Source organism: Triturus cristatus, chromosome 6 (assembly GCF_964204655.1).
Source record: "Triturus cristatus chromosome 6, aTriCri1.1, whole genome shotgun sequence".
In the NCBI taxonomy this organism is placed as follows: Eukaryota; Metazoa; Chordata; class Amphibia; order Caudata; family Salamandridae; genus Triturus; species Triturus cristatus.
The window spans coordinates 664,036,766-664,060,735 of record NC_140589.1 but is presented as its reverse complement, the minus strand read 5'-3'; the positions used below and the strand labels follow the sequence as shown (position 1 = coordinate 664,060,735).

The following is a 23,970-nucleotide window of genomic DNA, read 5'->3' as shown; positions in this document are numbered from 1 at the left end:
GGCGAATGCCATAAAAGGGCATGTCCATCAGAGTGTTCTGGACATCCCCCGAGAAGCCAGTTGTTCTCAGCCAGGCACTGCGTCTAAGCGCCACCGTCGTGGAAATCGCCCTGCCCAGCGAGTCGGCGGTGTCAAGCCCACAATGGATGGTGAACTTAGCTGGGTCTCTCCCAGCAGCAATAGCTTGGGCGAGTACTGTCTGGGCCTCCTCCGGGCAGCTAGGCAGCAACCGCGTCCCACACAGAGTGGGAATAACGGCCCAAGAGGAATGCGGTGTACACCGACCACAGCCCTAAGCTGGCAGATGAAAACACAGGGACGCAGAGGCTTGGACAACCAAGCTCTCAGGAGTGGGGTGTTGGGAGAGGAAGAGGGGGTCGCCCGGAGCTGGGCGTTGGGCCACGTTCCTGTCCACAGGAGCCCCTGTGTTGGGCCTGGACCAGGTGCCAAAAAGAATGTCAGACAGTGCTTCATGAAAGGGCAGCAAGGGCTCCGAAGAGGTAGCCGCCGGCTGAAGCACTTCTGTCAGAAGGTTAGTGCTGACGGCCACTGTAGGGAGTTCGAGGTGGAGGGCCTCGGCAGCCCTACGCAACACCACTGCGTAACTGGCTCCCTCCTCCGTGGCCACGGTAGGAGGAGACAGCATGCCAAGGTCAGGTGGGGTGTCAAGACCACTGGCATTCCCCAAATCCTCTGCCCAGTCCGGGTCATAAGCACAGTCTTGTGCGAGAGGGTCCTCAGACCCTTCCCAGTCCTCCCCTTCCTCCGAAGTCTGTGGAACAGGCTGAAAATACGGAGGACGTACATAGGGAAAAAATGGCCCCATCAGCGTTGGAATCGGCGCCTATCCGGCACTGTGTCCGGTTCAGGGCTGAAACTGGGGACGTCGTCATCCCAAGGAGCGGGCGACGTCGGAGGAGGTGCCGGTGGGATCGACGTCGGTGGAGGCGTTATAAGGTCAACCGTGGTCTGATCCCGGATCCCAGTCGGGCCCGCGGAGCCCATAGGCGCACCGGCGGGGCCAGACGGCCCAAAGAGTCAGGCCATGGCACCATGAAAGGTATTACAACTGACCAGTGTAGTGGTTCAAAAGGTAGACCCATTATTCTTGTTAGGACAATGTTTAAATGTCATGCTGGAGAAGGTAAAAGTCTAGGAGGAATTACCTTTTTAAGTCCCTTCATAAAGGCTTTGATAACTGGGATTTTAAACACGGATAGGTGTTGTCTCTTTTGTAGATATGCTGCAATAGCTGCAAGATGTGATCGTATAGAGGGGTATGCCAACCCTGTATTTTGTAAATGCATAAGGTAAAAAAATTATTCTTGCACTTTTGCATGAAGAGTTTTGAGGTCTTGTTTGTGGCAGAACATAGCGAAATGTATCTATTTTGCTGCATAACATTGCCTTGTGGTAGGTTAGCGAGCCTCTTTATGAATGTGCATACAGTCTTGAGGTAAATTTAAGTATCCAAATTCTAAGACTTCAGGAGCCAAATTGAAAGATTAATTTCCTTGGGATTTGGATGTCTTTGTGTTCGTGGTTCTGAGTGAGAAGGTCTGAGTTGAGAGGAAGCTTCTTGTGTGGGGCTAGAGACTGTTCTAGGTGTTTTGAGAACCAAGGTTGGCAAGCTCATGTTGGAGCTATTAGTATCATAACGAGAGAGTTTCCTGACCACTAATGGAAATAGTGGGAGAGATGGAAAAGCCTATGCAAATATCCCTGACTAGTTGATCCATAGAGAATTGCGTTTTGATTGATAGTGTGGATACCTGCTTGCGAAGTGTGGGCATTTTGCGTTTTTTTTTTTTTGCAAATAGGTCTATTTGTGGAAACCACCACTTGTCAAAGTATGGTTGAGGAATGTTGGAGTGAATTTCCTGTTTGTGGACTTGCTGTGTTCTACTCAGAAAGTCCGCAATTTGACTGCTTCTCCCTGGGACATGTTCTGCTAGCAAGTGAATGTTGTGGTGTATTGCTAACCTCCATACTGTCTGTGCCAGATGAGATAACTGGAGCGAGTGCCCCCACCAACGTTTATGTACATAATATATATTTGTCATGTTATCTGTTCAAATTAGGACAACTTTGTGTTGTAGTGGAGGTAGGAATTCTTTGATTGCTAGATGAATAGCTTGCAGCTCTAGGTGATTGATGTGGAGATTCTGGTGTTTAGAATCCCATACTCCCTGAATAGTGAGGCTGTTGAAATGTACTCCCCAACCTGTTAGGGATTAATCTGTTGTTAGAATCATTTTGGGAACAGAGTCCTGAAACTGCTGCCGCTTGGATAGATTTTGCGGATTCCACCATTGCAGAGAGTGATGCATGCGTCTGTCTACCAACACTAAATTGTGATGCTGACCCAGTGATGGAGTCCATTGTTGAGAGAGACATTGCTGTAGAGGTCTTCTATTTAGTCTGACATGTGGGACTACGTAATGCAGGACACCATTATGCCTAGATGTCTGAGAAATGTTTTTGCAGGAATGTGACTTCTTGTTTGAAACTGTTGAATTAATGTTACTATGTTGTGTACTCTGTCTGTGCGTGGGTATGCTAACTTTTAGTGTGTGTTGAGCATGGCCCCTAGGTACAACTGAGCAACGTCTGGTTGTAGATGAGACTTTCGTAGGTTGATGGTGAACCCTACTTGATCTAGCAAATGTAGTTTTTTTTGTGTGTTTATTTTGCATAGATTGAAGTTGTTTGCTTTGATTATCCAGTTGTCTAGATATGGGAAGACATGAATATTTTGTCTTTGCAGATATGCTACTACTGCTAGACATTTTGTGAATACTCTTGGTGCAGTGCTAATCCCAAAGGGAAGAACTTTGAACTGATAATGTTTCCCCTGAAAGCCAATTCTGAGGTATTTCCTGAGGTGCAGGGTCATTTGGTGTATGGAAAAAGGAGTCTTTTAGATCTAAAGCCGCCATGAAGTCCCCTCTCTGTAATAACGGAATGGTCTCTTGGAGTGTGACCATATGGAAGTGTTCTGATGCGATATGATCTAATGGTCGGAGATCTAGAATGGGCCGCAGGGATCCATCTTTTGGGGGGGGATAAGGAAGTATAGTGAGTATACTCTTATCTGATATTGTTGTGGAACTGGTTCTATTGCTCCCTTTTGTAACAGAGCTGTTATCTCTTGTTTAAGAAGAGTTTCATGTTGTGTAGATAGTATTTGTTTGCGAGGTGGGATATTTGGAGAAGTTGTTATGATCTCCAGACAATAACCATGTTGGATAATGTCCAAGACCCATTGGTCTGTTATGATTGATTTCCAATTGTTGAGGAACTGTTGAAGACGGCCCCCAACAGGTGTTAGGTGTTCTGGAGGAACGGTAAGGAAGTCATTGCTTGTTATTGGCATTTGAGGAATGACTATTGAGAGGGTTCTAGATGTAGAGGTTTGTCCTTGATTTTTGTATTGTGCCCCAGAGGTATCTGTGGTAGCTGTTTTTGCACCTTGTTTGTAATTGGGCCTACGAAAAGAACCAAGGTATGAGTTAATTGGTAGAGCTCACATTGATTTTGCTACCTCAGTGTCCTCCATTTTTTCAGGGGCTGTAACAGGAGATTTAGTATGGCCTGCGGTACTTCAGACTTAAATCCTGACACCCTTAACCCTTAACTGAAGGCTGATCGATCAATGTGCAAATACTAAGGGCCTACAAAGACCTTTTTAGGTAGGAAAAACAGTTAGCAGAATGGGGAGGATGGTAGGGTTGGTGAGGAATCTGTGGCTAGATAGAGTCCATATCAGATTGAATATGCTACTTACCAGTATGCATCTGTTCTTGGCATGTAGGGCTGCTGACATTCATATCTGTGCATAGATCGCCGCCTAGTGTTGGGTCCGGATGTTTGCACGTTGTTGTCCTGGAAGAGTCTTCGAAGTATCCTGAGATAGGTGACTCCTCCCCTGGACCACAGTGCGCATGGGCATCCTCTCCATCCTCAGATTGTTTTTCGCCATTGTGGCAGTGATGGAGTAGATACAGAAAGTGATGACCATGCTATACAGTAATTCTGAGAGCTGCAGCTGCTACAGGCGCCGGGGAGGAGGGTGGGCGATATGAATGTCAGCAGCCCTACATGCCAAGAACAGATGCATACTGGTAAGTAGCATATTCAGTTCGAGGCATGTGGGCTGCTGAATTCATATCTGTGCATAGAATACATAGCAGTACCTCCTATTAGCGGCGGCCACCAGTGCCAGCTGCAGCGGTCTGAAAAAGAGTTTTGAGAACAGCCTGTCCTACAGCTGCCTGCTGTTTTGAGTGTACATCTACACAATAGTGTTTGGTAAATTTATGTATAGTGGACCATGTGGCTGCTCTACATATATCCTGTAAAGGAATGTTTCCCAGGAAAGCCATGGACGCCCCTAACTTACGTGTTGAGTGGGCTCGTGGGGGAATCGTTAATGTGCGTTTAGCCTTTTGATAGCAAATTTGAATACATTTAACGATCCATCTGGCTATACCTGCTTTGGAGATGGCGTTGCCTTTGTGTTGTGGAGAAAAGGCAACGAAAAGTTGTTTTGTCTTCCTAAAGTCTTTAGTTCGGTCTATATAGTACATGAGGGCTCTTTGACATCTAGTGTATGGAGCATTCTTTCAGCGACATTTTGTGGATTCTGAAAGAAAACAGGCAGTTCAATAGTTTGATTCATGTGGAACTGCGATATTACTTTAGGCATGAATTTGGGGTTGGTACGTAGTACGACCCTGTTTGCGTGAACCTGTATGAATGGCTCTTGAATGGTTAGTGCCTGGAGTTCACTAACTCTTCTTAATGAAGTGATTGCCACTAGGAAAGCTACTTTCCAGGTGAGGAATTGAATCTCACATGAGTGGAGAGGTTCGAAGGGTGGACCCATCAGGCGGGTGAGGACCAAGTTGAGGTTCCACACCGGTGCTGGTGGGTGTCTTGGGGGAATTACTCGTTTAAGTCCCTCCAAGAAAGCTTTGATGGCAGGCAGGCACTCTGAATAAAGAGAGGTGCTGCCTGTTCTGGAGATAGGCTGCTATTGCGGTCAAATGGATACGTATTGAGGTGTATGCCAGATTGCATCGGTATAGGTGTAAGAGGTAACAGATTATGTTTTGAATGGATGCGTCTAGCGGGTTAATGTCATTGTTGTTGCAATAAATGACAAACCTCTTCCATTTAGCTGCATAGCAAGCTCTGGTAGTGGGTCTCCTGGCCTCCTTAATGATCTCCATACAGCCAGGTGGCAGGTTTAGGTAGCCAAACTCTAAGACTTCAGGAGCCAGATTGCCAGGTTCAGCTGTTGCGGATCTGGGTGCCGAATTTCGCCATGGTTCTGCGTTAAGAGTGCAGGTTTGATCCGCAGCCTTTGATGCGGCACCACGGAAAGTTCTAGAAAGGTGGTGTACCATGGCTGGCGCGCCCATGTGGGAGCAACTAGGATGAGTGTCAGTGAGTGCTGTCGCAGTTTGCGTGCCACCAGCGGTATTAATGGCGCTGGGGGAAAAGCGTACGCAAATCTGCCGAACCAGTTCATCCATATCGCATTGCCCTGCGACTGTGGATGTGGGAACCTGGCGGCAAAGTTTTGGCATTTTGCGTTTTAGTTTGTGGCGAATAGGTCTATCTCTGGATGACCCCACTGTTGGAAGTACGGTTGGAGTACTGACGGGTGTAGCTCCCACTCGTGCATCTGGTGGCTGTGTCTGCTGAGCAGATCCGCCATCTGGTTGTCCTTGCCGGGGAGGTGTTCCGCCATGAGGAATATGTCCCTCTGAATGGCCCACTTCCACATGCTCTGAGCCAGATGAGACAACTGTGGAGAGTGCGTTCCTCCCTGCTTCTGTATGTAGTACATGGCAGTCATGTTGTCCGTCTGGATCAACACGACTTTGTTGCACAAGTGTACTTTGAATGCTTTCATAGCGAGGAAGATTGCCATCAGTTCCAGAAGGTTGATGTGCATCTTCTTTTGCTGTGTTGTCCATAGTCCCTGCACAGTGTAATTGAGTACATGAGCTCCCCATCCCTGGAGAGATGCGTCCGCCGTCAGTATTATTTGTGGAACAGGCTCTTGGAATGGTAGGCCCTTGCAAAGGTTTTGTGGATTCCACCAATGCAGAGAGTTGTATGCCCGACCGCTCACCAACACTAGGTCTTTTAATTGCCCGTGAGCCTGATTCCATTGACGTGCCAAGCACTCCTGAAGCGGGCGCATATGTAGTCTCGCGTGTGGGACTATGAAGATGCAGGAGGCCATCATGCCTATCAACTGCATGAACACTCGCGCAGGAAGGGAGTGTTGAGGTTTGAACTTTGAGATCAGCATTTGCATGCTGTTGATCCTCACTAAATTTGGCTGAGCTGTGGCTGCCAGAGTGTCTATGGTCGCACCCAGGTACTGTTGTACGTGTGCGGGTTGGAGATGTGATTTTGGGTAATTTAGTGAGAATCCCAGACTGTGAAGAAGTTGAATGGTGAGGGACATGTGGCTGGCACATTGCTGGGCTGACTTTGCCTGAACAAGCCAGTCGTCCAGGTAAGGGTAGACGTGAATGTGTTGTCTCCGTAGATGTGCAGCCACTGTAGCTAGGCACTTGGTGAAAACTCTGGGTGCTGTTGTCACACCGAAGGGGAGGACTTTGAATTGGTAGTGCTGCCCCTGAATAGTGAACAAGAGATATTTCCTGTGTGACGGGTGTATGGGTATGTGAAAGTACGCATCTTTGAGGTCTAGTGTGGCCAGGAAGTCTCCCTGGCTGAGCAGCGGGAGAACTTGCTGTAGGGTGAGCATATGGAAATGCTCCGAGAGAATGTAGTGGTTGAGGGGTCTTAGGTCTAGTATAGGCCTGAGCGACCAGTCCTTTTTTGGGATTAGGAAGTACAGAGAGTACACTCCTGTCCCCTGCTGGTTGAAGGGCACGACCTCTATTGCCCCTTTTTGCAGCATACTTAGCACTTCCTGCTGCAATAATGCTAAGTGCTCTGCGGACATAGGACGGTGCTTTGGCGGTATTGTGGGTGGAGTGGAGGTTAATTCGAGACAGTAACCGTGCTGGATAATATCCCTGGCCCACCTGTCTGTGGTGATGGTATTCCACGTGGACAGGAACCGCTGGAGTCTCCCCCCGACAGGTGTTATGTGGTCAGGGGGAAGGGAGAGGGCGTCACTGTTTGTTCTTGGGTGAGGACCTGGTGTTGCCGTAACCGCGTCCTCTGCCCTTGGTGCTGGAGCCACGATATCCACCTCTGTTGTTTTTATCGTAGGTACTCTGTGTGCCCCCTTTATTGTATGTCTGCTGTGATCCCTGTCCTCTAGCTGCTCCCCTATTCCCAGGGCGACGAAAGGAGCCACTACGAAATGTCTGCGTTTGCAGAGCCCCCATTGACTTTGCAGTGTCAGTGTCAGTGTCCTTTTTTATCTTTTCTAAGGTGGTGTCAACTTCTGGTCCGAATAAGTAGTCGGGGTTGACAGGCTGATTTAGGATGTTGTTTTGAATCTCAGGTTTGAATCCGGAGATTCTTAACCAAGCGTGTCGGCGTAGCATGACGCTGGTGTTTATCGCCCTTGCAGCTGTGTCGGCAGCATCTAGTGCGCACTTAATGGATGCGTTTGTAAGAAGTTGTCCCTCTCTGATGAGGAGCTCCGCTGCCTCTTTGTACTCGTCTGGCAGATGTTGGAGTAGTGACTCTAGCGTGTCGTAGTGTGAACGATCGTAGCGAGCCAGGAGGGCCTGTGTATTGGCAATGCGCCAGATGTTTGCTGCTTGAGCTGCAATCCTCTTGCCTGAGGTTTCCAGTACCTTGGACTCTTTGTCTGGGGGAGGAGCATCACCAGTTGTTTGCGAGTGCGCTCGTTTGCGAGCGTTAGCAACCACCATGGAGTCCAGAGGTAACTGACCTCTAATGTACATAGGGTCCCCGGGCGAAGGTTTGTATTTTTTTCCAATCCTGGGGTTCAGCACCTGTGCCCTGGTGGTTTCCTTGAAAATCTCTTTTGCTGGCTTGAGAACACCTTTTAACATGGGCAGAGTCTTGACAGTCCTCTCAGAGGAGGCGAAAGTGTCTACCAAGAAATCGTCCTCAACTGTGTCAGAGTGGAGTTGCACTCCATGATTGGCTGCAGCACGTTCTATGAGGGCATTGAAGGCAGCAGTGTCCTCTGTGGGAGATGTTTTTGCGCCGTAAAGCTGCGTGTCCTGGGTATCTGTTGTGGCACCCGGGTCTGCAGGGTCATCCCAAGCTTGGTCTGGGTCCTGCTGCTCCTCAGGATCTATATCCCTAGGGTAGGTGGTATCATCACCCATGTAATCCTCCATTGCGTCCGAGTCGGAGGGCGTCGGAGAAAAGGACTGGGGATCCGGATAGGAGGTATGCAGGCGTTCGTACAGAACCGGTTCCGATTCTGCTGGCAGTTTCTGCTTTAGAGGGATTCTGTAAGAGTCCAAGGCCTGCTCTGGTGTGACCTTCCGTTTTCGGAGCATGAGTCTGCCGGTGTCGGCGTCGATGAATTGGGACGGTGAAGGCTCAGTAGGAGAGTGTCCAGTAGATGGGGACCTTGTCTGGCGGACACGTGTTCGGATCTCGAACATCTTTGGCGCCGTGGACGGCGGCAAACCAAACGTGATGTTGGTTGGTGCCTTTTTCGGGTCGGGGCCCGATGTGGACTGGAGGGCTGCCTGTTCTCTGATGCGTTGCAATGACGCCGCAACTTGTCGCACCGAGAACGCCGAAGGTTCTTTGGTGCCGAGTGGTTCTGCAGAGGTAGGCGTGGACTGCTTCGGAGCCAAAGGGTCATCGATTCGAGGAGAGGTAGTAGCGGTCGACGGAGTCGATGACTTGACCCTAGTCGCTGCCTTCGAAGTGGACTCCGATGGAGCGGCCATTTTAACTTTGGTGGTCGGGGCCGATTGCTTCGGTGCCGGCGGCCGAGGCGCTTTTGAGGTACCGATGGCCTTCTTTTTCGGGTCGGTACCGACATCCGCTGCAGCGAGTTCGGCGCCGAAATCCCTTTTAGTGCGTTCGGAGCCGATGGTCTGGGCTGGCGTTGAAGGAGTGGAGGTCTTCGAGCCGACCACTGCTAGTTTCACTTTCGGTTTCTGTGGAACCGGTGCGACGATTGGTTTCGGTTTCGTTGAAGGGAAACCAGTCTTTTTCGGTAATAATGGCTCTTGCTGGATGTTCGAGGCCGGGCCCGAAGGCGGGGCCGAAGAACTGCGGGATTGATCTCGGGTAAGGCCCGGAGGCGATCTCTCGACCGGAGCCGTAGAATGACGCACTTTGATAGCCTCCGTTTCGACGGGTAGGCCCTGCTCTTTACCAGAGCTATCTTCTTCGGCCCCAAAGGCCTCATCGTAGTCTCCTACCTCATCGTAGGCTTCTTCCCTGTGAAAAAGGGCTTCATCGGCGTCTTCCGATCGGGAATCGTGTTCGGAAGCGGGGCTGTAGGTCATGTCTTCCACGCTTTCAACATCCTCGTCCTCGGTGCTGAAGATGTTGGCCGGGGCCGGTGCCGATTGCTGCGCTTCTAATCTCGCTGCCCGTCGATTCCAGAGAGTCTTCTTGGATCGGAATCGGGCACAGGCCATACACTTCGATTCGTCGTGATCCGGCGAGAGACATTTGTTGCACACCGGGTGGACGTCGATATGGGGATATTTGGCGTGGCAAACAGGACACCGTTTGAATGGGGTCCTCGATTCCATCGTCGATGTAAGGTCGATGGTCGGATTAAACGGATCCGAAAACTTGAAGAAGTTTGCTAAACTAAGCAAGAAAGCTGTCGATACCGAGCGGGAACAGTACCGACGAAAACTAAAGGCCTTTTGGCCTTAAACTAAATTTTCCTAACTTGAGCTAAGATAAGCACATCCAAACCCAATGGCGGAAAAAAACAATCTGAGGATGGAGAGGATGCCCATGCGCACTGTGGTCCAGGGGAGGAGTCACCTATCTCAGGATACTTCGAAGACTCTTCCAGGACAACAACGTGCAAACATCCGGACCCAACACTAGGCGGCGATCTATGCACAGATATGAATTCAGCAGCCCACATGCCTCGAACAAGGTGTTACCGAAGGTAAGCAACTTGCTTATCTGATAGAGTCTTCTAGCTGTAGATTCCTTACCTTAAGAGACAAATGCAATACCGCAAACTGGCTTAGACCTAAAAGTCCTGGAGGGCTGAAGGGGTTAAGTGCCCATCACGACGGACCTCACTGTCAAGGCAGTAGTGTTTGGTAAATGTGTGCAAGGATACCAACGTAGAAGCCTGACAGATATCCAGGACAGTAAATCCATGAGCTAACGAAGTAGACACAGCTTTGACCCTGCTGGAATCATGCCATTAGGGGGGTGCTTCTAAGCAAATACATAGCAGATCTTAAAGCAGAGTACAATCCATCTGGAGATGGTTCATTTCTGCACTGCTTTCCCCTTCTTTGTTCTAGTGAAGCGTACAAAGAGTTGATCGCCCAACCGATGCTCTTTAGTAAGGCTGATATAGAATGACAATGCCATTTTAGGGTCCAGGTGGTAGAGTCTCTTCATTCTTATAGGGGTGAGGTGGAGTAAAAAGTCACCAGTGCTATATGTTGGCCGTTGTGGAAGGGTATCACAACCTTTGGCAGAAAAGAGACAACGGTTTGGAGAACTAGTTTGTCTAGGAAAAAGCCGGTGTACGGAGGTTGAAAAGAAAAAGCTAACTGGCCTGGTCGATGTGATAGCCACCAAAAAGACTGTCTTGATTGTCAAAGGTCAGAGATAATAGCTATGCATGGGTTTGAAGGGAAAACACATCAAAAAGGTTCAAACCAAATTAAGCTCCCATTGGGGGATAATGTGTTTCTTAGCACTCCAAGACACAAACTTGTCCCAACAGCAGGCTTATACAGTTTTTGTTAATGGACGCCTGGCTGCCAAGATCATGTCACAGATCTCTGGAGAGAGGCTGTATACTCTCAACTGTCACCGCTCAATCTCAACACATGAAAGTGGAGCATGTGCAGGTTTGGGTGTAGGATCTTTCCCTGTTGCTGCAACAGTAGTTCCTTCTGATAGGGCAGCCTGAACGGTGGGCAGATGATCATGCTCAGGTGTTATGGATACCATACTCTCCTCGCCTAAACCGGAGACCCCAGGATGACTTGGCCCAGCAGTTCTGTTGTTTTTAAGAACTCGGGAAAGGAGAGGTATCTGCAAGAAGGCGTATAGGAGTACCATAATAAAGTCTAGTCGGATTGTGTCTCACAGTGGCAGTCACTTTGGAAACTCCAGCGTGCAGAAGTGTTGACGGTGCACGTTCTGGGTGGTGGCGAATAGATCTAGCCATGGTTTTCCCCAGTCCTGAAAGCTACCTTGAGTCACCACTGGATGCAGATTCCATTGTGGTCCTCAAGGCATCGACGGCTGAGTATGTCCGACCTACCGTTTAGAAATCCTGCAGATACTACACGACCAGGAATGTGTCCTTATGCTCCAGGCATGTACAGAGGCACAGAGTCCATAACCCCACTACGCCCTGCTTGTTGCAGTACCCCATGGCGGTAGTGTTGTCTGTGAACACCTGGACCAGCTTCCCTTTGATGGAAGGTAGGAAAGCTTTCAATGCCAAGCAAGTCATTCTCAGCTCTTGAAGGCTGATATGAAGCTGAGTTTCGGATGGAGACAGAGGCCCCTGAACTCCACCTCTCCCTGATGGCTGCCTGATCCAAGAAGCAACGCATTGATCACCACTGTCAGCTCTGGGTGGGGAAGGAAAAGGGGTCTGCCACTGACCCAATCGCGGTCTGTTGACCAACCACCACTGCAGATCTTTCGCAATCACCTACAAAATCTAAACGAGGTCAGAAAGATTTCCCCTGGTGCTGTGCTTAATGGGAACCCATGCCAGAGCCCACATATGCCATTGGGTGTACTTCACCAAATAGATGCTGGAGGCCAACAAGCCCAGCAGTCTCAGAGTCAGTCTCACAGGAATCCAGGACTGAGGTAGAAACATAGGGATCATAGCCCGATTGTCCTAGACTTTCCACTCCTTAAGGTAGATGCAGAATTGACCTGTGTCCAGAATGATCCAGATAAAAGAAAGCATCTGAGAAGAAGTCAAGTGTGACTTTGGCACTTTGACAGTAAATCCCAGCGAATGCATGTGGTCCGCAGTATCTGAAGGAGGGTTATGACGGTCTATGGTGAGCCTGCCTTCAACAGCCAGTAGATGTAGGGGAAGATCGTACCACCGACATCTGCAGATGTGCAGCAACCACCATTACCACCTTCATAAATACTAGAAGGGGATTGGCAAGGCCAAAGGGGAGCACAGTGAACTGGAAATGCTCCTGACACACTGTGAACTGCAGGTTATGCCGAAGTGCCTGAGGATAGGAATATGAAAATAAGCATCCAGCAGGGCCAACACTACCCTCAAATTTCTAGGGTCCAGTGCAGACAGAACTTGAGTAACTGTTAGCATCTTGAATTTCTCTTTTGTCAAGGCGACATTGAGGAAAGCAAAGATATAGGATAGGGTGGAGGCTTTAGTCCTTCTTTGGCACCAGAAAGTATGGGGAATAGCAAGCACTTCCTACTTATGATGCCGGCACGCTCTTGATGGCTCATTTAGCCGAAAGAGCCTGCACTTGCTGGCACAATTAGGGGAGATGGTCCTCCATCTGCCAATCCAAGGATGGTGGCAGGGGCGGCAGGGTTACCAAGAACAGAATGGCATAACCCCACCGAACAATCTGGAACACTCACTTGTCTGAAGTTATCCTCCAACAGGATGCCTGTATTGTTGTGAGGGCATGCCAAAGGGGTTTGGAGACTGTGGCTTCCAGGGGCGGGATGGAGGACTGGGAACATCTGTAGCCTTAGCGCCTACTGGACTTGTTGGAGCTGCATCTGCTGCCACAAAAAGGTTGGGAAGCCTGTGGCATTGGTGCTTCTTCTGGAAAGGACATGGATGAAAGCCCCTACCGTAGCCATGGAAGAGGCAAAAAGCAGGGTGAGGGTTTCTTTGGACCATGGCAAGCCCCAACAACCGGGCGGTGACTCTTCTCACCATGAAGTGCTCAAGCACGGAATCAATGTTGTTGTCGAATAGGTGAGTGCCACTGAAGGGCATTTCTATGAGGGATGCCTGGACATAGCCCGGAGCGCCAGATGACCTCAGTCAAGTGTGGCAGCGGAGTGCCACAGGAGAAGCAATAGCCCTGCCCAGCGAGTCTGTTGTGTCCAGGTGCATCTGATGGTGAACTATGCTGTGTTCCTGCCATCAGCAAAGACCTCGTTCAGGATGGTTCGGGCCTTCTCTGAGACCATAGGTGGCACTTGCACAACTGAAATTCAGGGAGTGGACCCATGCTTAGGCTTTGAAGATGGAATGCAGGAGCAGGGCTTCCACTTGTAGCGTCATTGCCGCACTTCGTCTAATGACTTGGACTAGCACAGCGAAGCCCAAGAGAGCTTTGACTTATTAATTTTTTTTATTAGTGGGACTTACCTGGCGGTGACTTGAGCCTCGATGACGACCGACGGGAACAAATGTAAGATCAGGCCAGGGACCTTCCACGTGACCGGGACCTGGTACAGAGTTGAGTCCTCTGCTGTTGGCATGTCAGGAGCTTCATATTCCGCTCCAGACTCGCCTTTGTATTCATGGTGCAGCAGTCGGGCAGTTCATGGAGTCACGGTTCAGCTCCAGGTGCTACAGACAATCCAGATGAGGGTCCATCACAGACATTTGCCTGTGGCATCCATCAAAGGGTTTAAGCCCCCCTTGCTCTTTAGGTGACATCCCTTTAACACTGGGAGCAGAATTCACTAAAAGGACTGATATTTCAACACGCTGTGGTGGTACCTATGTTGGCATCCGGTATGGACGGCATAGAGCCATTCAACACCACCTACCAGCGTGCAAGGGTATTGTGGCTCGAAGTTTCTATCAAATCTTAGTTTTATGTGACAGCAGCCCTTCTCTAGACTTGATGGAATATTTAAAGAACAACAGGGAAAAGGGCAGCCAGCAATTTGACAACTCACTTAGCCAAACACCTTTTGAATAGATTTGTATGGTCTCATATCATGCATGAATGACTTCATGTGGAGGAAGACCAATACTCTTACAGCATTCCAAGGCATGGGAAAACATTATGGGAGAGTGAAGCCTTAGAAGCATGCTTTCAATGTCTGACTTAATCAGATGGAGGAGGGCACTGATTTGATCCTGTCATAAGAAACGTGGCTGTGCTGCTGATATTGTTAACTGGGGATTTGAATTAAAATATAATTTGGAATGATCTGAGCTTTCAGTAGCATTCCTAAGTTGTGCACTCTAATGTTTGCTCAGTCAAATTGACAGGTGCCAGACAGAAGAACACATTGTAGCACGTTTGCTATAATAAGTTTGCTATGATAAAGAACGATGATGGATTCAACCCAGATCTGTGACTGGGGTGAGTGTCTGAAAAGTTTCAGCGCTCCGTCCATCATCTCCTTGTGTTTGCTTTGTCTGCCCTAAGTTGGCGGGTATGCCCAGATGTAGGTCCCTTGCTCACTTTTGCCACTAGATTCAAGCTAGCCTGGCTGATGAGGGCTGTTAGCCCGAAACCGGTCTCAGGATGGTTGTTTCCGGTCCAGGGAAGACATAGCTTGGCAGTTCGGGCTGGACTGTTCCTATGAGGCACAGGGTCAAGACTGATTTGCATATAGCTGAGTCTGAACTGGGGTGGCAAAGTGAGCTAAAGAACGATGATGGATTCAACCCAGATCTGTGACTGGGGGTGAGGGTCTGAAAGGTTTAAGCGCTCTGTCCATCATCTCCTTGTGTTTGCTTTGTCTGCCCTAAGTTGGCGGGTATGCCCAGATGTAGGTCCCTTGCTCACTTTTGCCACTAGATTCAAGCTAGCCTGGCTGATGAGGGCTGTTAGCCCGAAACCGGTCTCAGGATGGTTGTTTCCGGTCCAGGGAAGACATGGCTTGGCAGTTCGGGCTGGACTGTTCCTATGAGGCACAGGGTCAAGACTGATTTGCATATAGCTGAGTTTGAACTGGGGTGGCAAAGTGAGCTAAAGAACGATGATGGATTCAACCCAGATCTGTGACTGGGGGTGAGGGTCTGAAAGGTTTCAGCGCTCCGTCCATCATCTCCTTGTGTTTGCTTTGTCTGCCCTAGGTTGGCGGGTATGCCCAGATGTAGGTCCCTTGCTCACTTTTGCCACTAGATTCAAGCTAGCCTGGCTGATGAGGGCCGTTAGCCCGAAACCGGTCTCAGGATGGTTGTTTCCGGTCCAGGGAAGACATGGCTTGGCAGTTCGGGCTGGACTGTTCCCATGAGGCACAGGGTCAAGACTGATTTGCATATAGCGGAGTCTGAACTGGGGTGGCAAAGTGAGCTAAAGAACGATGATGGATTCAACCCAGATCTGTGACTGGGGGTGAGGGTCTGAAAGGTTTCAGAGCTCTGTCCATCATATCCTTGTGTTTGCTATGATAAGTCTTGCCCTTTATGTCAATGTTCTCAGAACGAGCATCGGAGTTCCACAAAATCAATACAAAAAAAGTCTTGTTGCCCTGACAACAAGCCCAAAATCAATAAGGTTCTCACCAAAACAAAAAAGTGAAGAATTTAGGATGTTGACAAGGCTGTGTCTAGCTAAATGCTGCTACCAAGATTCAAATAGTTGGAACGAAGTTCAACTAGAGACCAGTTAAGTACCAAATAGTCTCCAATATTTAAAGTATCTTGCATGGGGACGGATGTAGTAGTACACCCGCACACACCGTGGCTCTTACTGGGCGCCCTCTGGGGTACTAAACTGTAGATGTCCATATCTCAAAAGGGAAATCATGGTCAAGATTTTCCAACAGCAGGGGTACACACAGGACAGCGGGTACCCACTAAACTAAAGAAGTCAACAAGTTTGAACTTGGAACTGGACAACATGGTAAATCCATTTTGGAGCAGATCTCAGTGGGCTAGAAGGAAGGTTTAAATGGCTTGAGAATGAGAATGGTGTGCAGTGGCCAAATGGATAAAACCCCAATGGCAGTGTTGAAGAGAGAAGGCCTTCCTTTATGGCTGGAAAAGGGCAGATCTACTCATTATAGGTTTTAAATGTTTGATCCAGGACTGCATGCTATCCAATAGATGCAGACAGCAAAGTATCTGCAGTTCCACATCCTAGGCGGTGATCTTCAGTTGTCTCAGTGAGCATGGAATTCAAGGACCTCACGGCTCCTGCGCAGCTGAATCTGTTGAGGTGACTATCATGCAGATCTTAGTCAGAGGAAACTTCAAATCCATAGTGAGGAAGACTTACTGCCTCAAGTGGGTCAGTTTTTAAACCACTTTAGAGACATAGATGGAAAGCCTGGACCAAACCAAATGTCAGCTTTAATCAAAAAATTAAGACAATCTAATCATGAGAAACTGTATTGGCTTTGATCATTGTCTTGATGAGCCTTCATATAATAGACAAATCAGATCTGCTCAATGGCAAAAAGCATATCTAAACCATTTGTGCAGCTAGAAGGATCACATTGCATGAGGTCATCAAATGACTGAAAGTTGCATTTTTTCCAGGGACAGGTGGTGGGAGTCCTGTTGATGGCAAAATACTAGCCAATCTGCAACTATTTTTGTAAGGGGTCGTAAAAATACTCTGAGGTATAGGTAATTTCCGGCTTGCTCGAACTGGCTTCTGCCATCATTAACTATAACCATATGTGCTGTCTTTGTGAAATTATTGGTTTGGGATAAAGGGCTGGGCAAGTGGCAAAACCCTGGCCTCCATGCTGACTGCAGGGACATTGTGGGTCATGTACATTAAGCGTTGAGGTAAATGGCACACCAGCCAGTGTCAACACCACAAATGGCCAGCTGTAGACTTCTTTGGTGGGTGATGTCTTAAGGCAGCAGCCTACAATAAAGCCAATATAGGTAGGTGCCTTGCGGCGACACCACAAATAGCCACAACAGAGCACTTGATTGCTACATACACTGCTCAAAAAATCCTTGCCCCGGAGCAGACACTAGCAAAAACTAGAGGCTGATAGTTAGTAAAAGGCAAAGCAATCTTCCAAGGAGAGCGAAGGAAAATTGCCAATTCTTCATTTTGTGTGGCACCAGTTTACCCTTGTAGGACAAACACCCCAACCTTCAGTAACAATCTTTTGGAACTAATCACATGAAATCCTTTCTTTCCTCTTTCTTTTGTGAGGAAGCTGGACAAAAATGCCCATCAACTCTGTGTGAAGGGAGAGAGTGAACATGCAGCAACTTCTCACAAAGCAAGCTGACCAACAGCACATTTTAATAGGGTCTTTTGAAATGAACATATATGAGACATTGAACAAATGTGACATGCTTGACAGGAATAAAACAATGACAGCACAACTAAATGTATAGCAGACAAGAAAAACTATACGAAGCATGGCATTGAAATATGCAGTTGGTCAGCAGAAAAGAAGCTGAAGCTATAACACATGATGAGGATTTTATTGCTGTTTCAGAGGCCCCTAAATGCAGATTGGTTCTCTCCTCACAATACTTTTTTTGTCAAAGAGTATTTTAATGTGCTCAGCAGAATGACAAGCAAATTGCAAGAGTGAGGCAGAATTCAATGTTGTGAAAATGCTTTTCTCAAGCCAAATGTAATAACTGCTAAGTGTTTGCAGGGAAATTAAGCAGCAAGAGTGAAAAATGAACTGGTTGAAAAAAAAGAAAATCCCAACCGGTTAATCAAGAAACATTTTACCTGATGATTCATCTGGTGCCCATGGAAGACTGCGAGGTGGCTTGTCAGAGGTTGGCCCCGAGGTAGTTATCATTCTTACACTAGGACTAGATGACCTACTGCTATTTCGGCTTTCCTGCATAAACAATGAAAAAAATATCAACTATGAATAGATTATATGCTTCTGTCTACCTTTCTTTACTTCTACATTCTATTTCCATTCAAATTATATACAGTACATATACATAGTAGACTATGTAAATAATAGCAGTATATTGTTTAGGTAGGCATATTTAATATATATATAAAAAAAATTAATGTATTAAACTGTTTTAAAATACCAAAAAACAAAACCCATGGCTATCTTTAAACAATATTTGTATTTGTATGTTGATTTATAGAGCGCGATTGCTGCCCGGGGGCGTTCAAGCGCTAAGAAGCCAACAGAACAAGAGGAGGTAGCCAGGGCGTTATTGAGCAGCATTGAAGAGGAATGTTTTTAGCTGTTTCCTGAATGAGGTAAGATTGGGATTTTTCCTTAGGTGGAGGGGTAGGGTGTTCCATAGCTTAGAGGCGTTGTAGGTGAAAGTCCTACCGCCAGTTCTGGATTTTTTTATTTTGGGGATTGTGGCCGTGAAGGTCTGGTTGGATCGCAGATTCCTAGTGGGAAGGTAGTGTGACACTAGGTTGCGAGTGATGAGAGGGCCCGTTTTCCAGAACGCCTGGTGCGCAATGCATAAGGCTTTGAATTGTGTTCTTTGGGAAATGGGTAGCTAATGCAGTTTTTTCAGTCCATTTTTGACTGATTGACGTCGAGGGATCTGAAGCAAAGTGCGCGCGGCACAGTTCTGCACCGTCTGTAGTCTCCGTATCGTGTACTCTGGGGCGGCGAGGTAAAGGGCGTTGTTATAATCCAGTCGTGACTGGATAAGGCCCTGAATGGCTACTTGTTTTGCCTCCATTGGTAGAAGATGGAGTACCTTTCTTAACACTCTGAGGAGGCCGAAGCAGGTGGCTGCCAGTTTGGTGGATTGGGTGCCGAAGGACAGAGATCTGTCTAGCCACACCCCAAGGCTCTTGATGCTGTCCTTTGGGGCCGGAGGGGTACCCAGGCAGGGTGGCCATAGAGTGCTGAGGGAGTTAGGGTTGGCAGGGCCCAGGAGCATGAGCTCTGTCTTGTCTCCATTCATTTTTAATGAGGAGGAGGACATCCAGTCCTTGACTTCCTCTAGGCATTTCCTCAGCCCTCCTTTCGAGGTCTGGTTAGCTTCCTGTGCCAGTGAGACCACTAGCTGAGTGTCGTCAGCATATGAAATGATCTTAATTCCATACTGACGAACAACTTCAGCCAGTGGCCTCATATATATGTTGAAGAGTGCCGGGCTCAGTGAGGAGCCCTGCGGGACTCCACATTTTAATGGTCTACTGGTAGAGGAAGATGTTCCATCAAATACCCGAAAGGATCTGTCCTGTAAAAAGGATTCAAACCAAGATAAAGCATTGTCCTTTATGCCGATGTTTGCCATGCGGTCCAGCAATATGTCATGGCTGACCGTGTCGAAAGCCGCGCTTAAATCAAGGAGGATCACTGCCACTGATCCTCCCTGGTCCAGGATGTTTCTGGATTCCTCGGTGATCATGAGGAGCGCAGTTTCGGTGCCATGTCTTGGTCTGAAGCCCGTTTGAGTAGGATCAAGAAGCTGGTGGTTTTCGAGATATTTGATTAACTGGCTGTTGATGTGTCTCTCTAGGATTTTACTAAGCCAGGGAAGGAGAGAGATTGGGCGGTAGTTGCTGAGGTTCGAGGGATCCAGGTTGGGCTTCTTTAATAGTGCTCGGACCATGGCTTGTTTCCATTGTGGCGGGACTACGCCAATAGAAATAGAGGAGTTAAGGAGGTCCATTATGACGGGCAGGGTGATAGCCGAGGCTGACATAATGATGTCTGGCGGGGCTGGGTCCCCCGGAGACCCGGATTTGACTTTTTTTGCCAAGGACTCAAGAGTCGAGAGGTTAAGAAGAGCAAAGTGGTCCAAAGTGGGGGAGGAGTTCAGGTCAGAATTGCTCGCGGTGGAGGGGGTGCTGGGAGGAGCGGGGAATGATTCATAAATGGTAGTAATTTTTTGCAGGAAAAAATCTGCCATGTTGTTGCAGTGTTCTGCGGTCTTGGTCTCATCTAGACTGGGTGGGAATTTGGTGAGGCTTTTCACGATACGAAAAATTTCCCTGGGTTTAGATTTCGCTCGGATAATTTCGTTGGCGAAATAAGCTGTTTTGCTGGCCTTGATTTGTTCTTTATATATTTTAAGTAGTTTTTGGTATTGGATTTTGTTTTCTGGCAAAGAGTCCAGGCGCCATTTCCTTTCCGCTTGTCTACACTGACGTTTTGTAGCTCTGAGGGGTTCAGAGTACCATGGAGCTGATTTATGACAGCGTTTTGTGGTGGTTTTCCGTTTAGGTAGGGAAAGATCGAGTGACTTGGTAATCCATTCCTCGTAAGAAAGATTTGCGAAGCATGGGTCCTCATTAAGCGGGGGTATGTTGCTGGACAGTTTTTTGGTCCATGTCTCGATAGGGAGGCGGGACCACGGTCTGGCTATTCTTATAGTGGGTTTGGTGGTTAGGGGTCTGAGGGTGTGCCATAAAAAAGGGACCAGTAGATGGTCAGTCCAGGGGAGAGGGAGAGGTGGACTGGTAGTCAAATTAGTACAATTACTGAAAACTGGATCAAGCAGGTGTCCTTGATCGTGGGTAGGAGAGCTGACCAGTAGGTGTAATTGTAACGCGGCAAGGTCGTCGGTAAGAAGAGCTGCTGTGTGGTCTGGTTTGGAATCGAAGTGAAAGTTAAGGTCACCCAACAATGTGAAATTGGCGCTACTGCTGACACGTTCTGCCACAATCCGTGCTAATTGGATATGAAATTGTTTTGGGGGGCCGGGGGGTCTGTATATGAGGGTGCCTGAGAAACAGTTGTTCGGCGAGAGCTCCAGACTAAACGCTAGGCTTTCGCAGTCTGGGATGCTTTCTGCAATGATTCGGCAGAGAAACTGCTCTTTATGAATAATTGCTAATCCTCCTCCTCTGCCTTTTGGGCGGTCTTGGCGGGAGATTTGAAAGCCAGGGGGAATGGCTGTAACCAAGGCTGGGTCCGAGTCTAAGGTGAGCCAGGTTTCCGTTAGGAAAACAATGTCGGGCTTGTGCTCCTCCATCAAGAGTGCAAATTCGTTCTTATGCTTGGGCAGAGACCTACAGTTAAGCAAGAACATGCGGTACTCGTGGCACTGGTCCGAGGGTGGGAGGGGCTTGAGGGTGGATTTGCAGAGGTTGCAAGTATACGGGAGACATTCAACGTGGTAAGGATGCTGGCTACAATTCTTTTGTAGGAGTCTTAGCTCTAAGAGTTTTTCGGGGCTGTACTGCCTAAATTTCATAGTCAGGGGGGTAAGGGGGGTGGCCCTAGGCCCGGACTCGGCGCGGACGAGCGCAGACGAGCTTGCCTTATGCGCGCCTTCGGCGCGCATTCGTCGCGCCCGCTGCGCTCGTCCGCTGCGCTTCCGGCACATGCACATGTTTTAAGCAAGGGGGCTGTGAAGAGGGCGTGGCCTCGAGTGGGCGTGTCCCCGTCCTAACGTGAGGGATCCAGCTAGTGGGACCGGCGATTTCGCCCTACCCAGCGCTCGTATTTGCGTTCCAATGGGTGCCTGTGCACAGTGATCGTGCAGCAGACAAGAGGGTAAGTTTTAAAAACAGAGTCAAAATTTACAGTTTCACACAATTAAAATCACAGAATACACTGCTGCTCCCGGCTGTGCCTCAGGAGCTGACTGGCTATCAGGGCGCTTGTGGTTCAGCGCGCTATTTCAATGAAATTGACGAAAAAGGGGCGTGGCCTCGAGTGGGCGTGTCCCCGTCCTAACGTGAGGGATCCAGCTAGTGGGACCGGCGATTTCGCCCTACCCAGCGCTCGTATTTGCGTTCCAATGGGTGCCTGTGCACAGTGATCGTGCAGCAGACAAGAGGGTAAGTTTTAAGAACAGAGTCAAAATTTACAGTTTCACACAATTAAAATCACAGAATACACTGCTGCTCCCGGCTGTGCCTCAGGAGCTGACTGGCTATCAGGGCGCTTGTGGTTCAGCGCGCTATTTCAATGAAATTGACGAAAAAGGGGCGTGGCCTCGAGTGGGCGTGTCCCCGTCCTAACGTGAGGGATCCAGCTAGTGGGACCGGCGATTTCGCCCTACCCAGCGCTCGTATTTGCGTTCCAATGGGTGCCTGTGCACAGTGATCGTGCAGCAGACAAGAGGGTAAGTTTTAAAAACAGAGTCAAAATTTACAGTTTCACACAATTAAAATCACAGAATACACTGCTGCTCCCGGCTGTGCCTCAGGAGCTGACTGGCTATCAGGGCGCTTGTGGTTCAGCGCGCTATTTCAATGAAATTGACGAAAAAAGGGGCGTGGCCTCGAGTGGGCGTGTCCCCGTCCTAACGTGAGGGATCCAGCTAGTGGGACCGGCGATTTCGCCCTACCCAGCGCTCGTATTTGCGTTCAAATGGGTGCCTGTGCACAGTGATCGTGCAGCAGACAAGAGGGTAAGTTTTAAAAACAGAGTCAAAATACATAACAAGTTGCCATTCAGCATCACAGAAACAAAGCTTCAAACTCTGAATCGTTTAAAAAACAGACACAGCTCAATCAACAATACAAACAAAAACAACCCAATCCCTGAAATACAATCTAAAAAGATTATGTAGTCATTTCTGAGCTTAACAGATCTTCAAGCTGACAAAATGCTAAGGGAAGTTTTTACCATGTAAACACGGTCAAAGCACTTGTGGAAATACTTGCATCTACTCCTGTTGGCTTATTTTTCCAGTATTTGGAGTAGAAGTCTGATATTTTTGTGCTCCAACGTCCTCCATATTTGTAGATTTCCCGCAGCATAATTCCTCTTTGATACTTAGTTTTTTAGATTTTCCACCAGATGGACAATCCACAGGTGTTGCAGAAATTTACCTTTGCACATAAAGATTTTCTACCAGCTTCTTCAGGGTGGCAGCCGAGGCCACACATGAGTGGCCCAGAGCGGGATGCCTTATCCTAGATCTGGAGAAGGCGTTTGATTGCCTAGAATGGGGTTACCTGTCTGCGGTGCTGTTGCGATACAGGTTGGACATGGGGTTCCTCCATATGGTCGGCCTACTCTACAAGAATCCCACAGTCCGTGCGCGGCTAGGCCCCTACATCTCTGAAGCGGTACTGGTGTGCCGGGGCACTCGGCAGGGGTGCCCTCTGTCCCCGTTGCTGTTCGCACTGGCAATTGAGCCCCTAGCGGTGGCTATACGGGCGACTCTAGGGGATGGTATACCACTGGGGGACACGGTTCATCAGGTGTCGCTCCATGTTGATGACCTGTTGGTGTATGTGAGAGACATGGGGCGCTGCCCAGCTGCTGCAGACCTTTGCCACTATCTCGGGGCTTCAAGTGAATGCGGGTAAATCCTGTCTTTATGCTTTTAGCGCAGGGACCACGGATCCGGGATACTGTCTTAACGGTACGCAGGTCCAGTGGAAAGAGGGCACCTTCCGATACCTGGGGATACAAATCTACCGTCGCCCAGCTGATTTGTTTGATGGGAACCTGGGAAGGGCGGTCACGGCGCTTAAATCGCAGGTGCGCTTTTGGAGTACACTTCCACTGACGACTACAGGTAGGGTGGCGCTCGCCAAAATGGTCATGCTTCCCCCCCTCCTGTACTACTTTGTTAATTTGCTGCTATTTATTTCGGCCCCCTTCTTCAGCATGCTCAATAGGTTGTTGCGGGACTTTGTCTGGGGCACTGCTAGGCACAGGCTGGCGCTTGCAAAATTATTGCTGCCGACGGATCAGGGTGGCCTGGCTGCTCCTTGTTTTGAACACTACTATCTGGCCGCTCAACTGCAATGGGTTGCTCGCTGGCTGGCGGAAAGGGGCAAGGATGATACAGCCACAACAATGCCGCCTTACTCGCTAGAACAAATAACCAGACTTTTCCATCCTCTTGCTACAGCTCCTCTTGGCTGTGGCATACAAGTGCTACCGAAGGGCCCTATATCTCACCCGCAATGCTGTCCCTTACGCACCGGCCATACCTCTGGAGGGTTACCCTAGTGGTGGAGGGGTGCTTACGGCTCCTGCGGTTGTGGAATGGTGGGAGGCCGATGTTCGTACGCTTGGAGATCTATACCGGGATGG

The 23,970-nt window shown here is 48.7% G+C and overlaps 1 protein-coding gene across 7 annotated transcripts in view; it reads right to left on the bottom strand.

Annotated features, from left to right (window-relative positions):
* The window catches only part of MAP3K7 (mitogen-activated protein kinase kinase kinase 7), a 324,585-nt gene that overhangs the window by 45,383 nt on the left and 255,232 nt on the right, over window positions 1-23,970 (bottom strand). For all 7 annotated transcript variants that reach the window (XM_085611146.1, XM_085611151.1, XM_085611147.1 and 4 more), the window contains one exon: window positions 17,754-17,868. In XM_085611146.1, coding sequence (XP_085467272.1) covers window positions 17,754-17,868 — 115 coding nt within the window. The remainder of the gene's footprint in view (window positions 1-17,753; window positions 17,869-23,970) is intronic.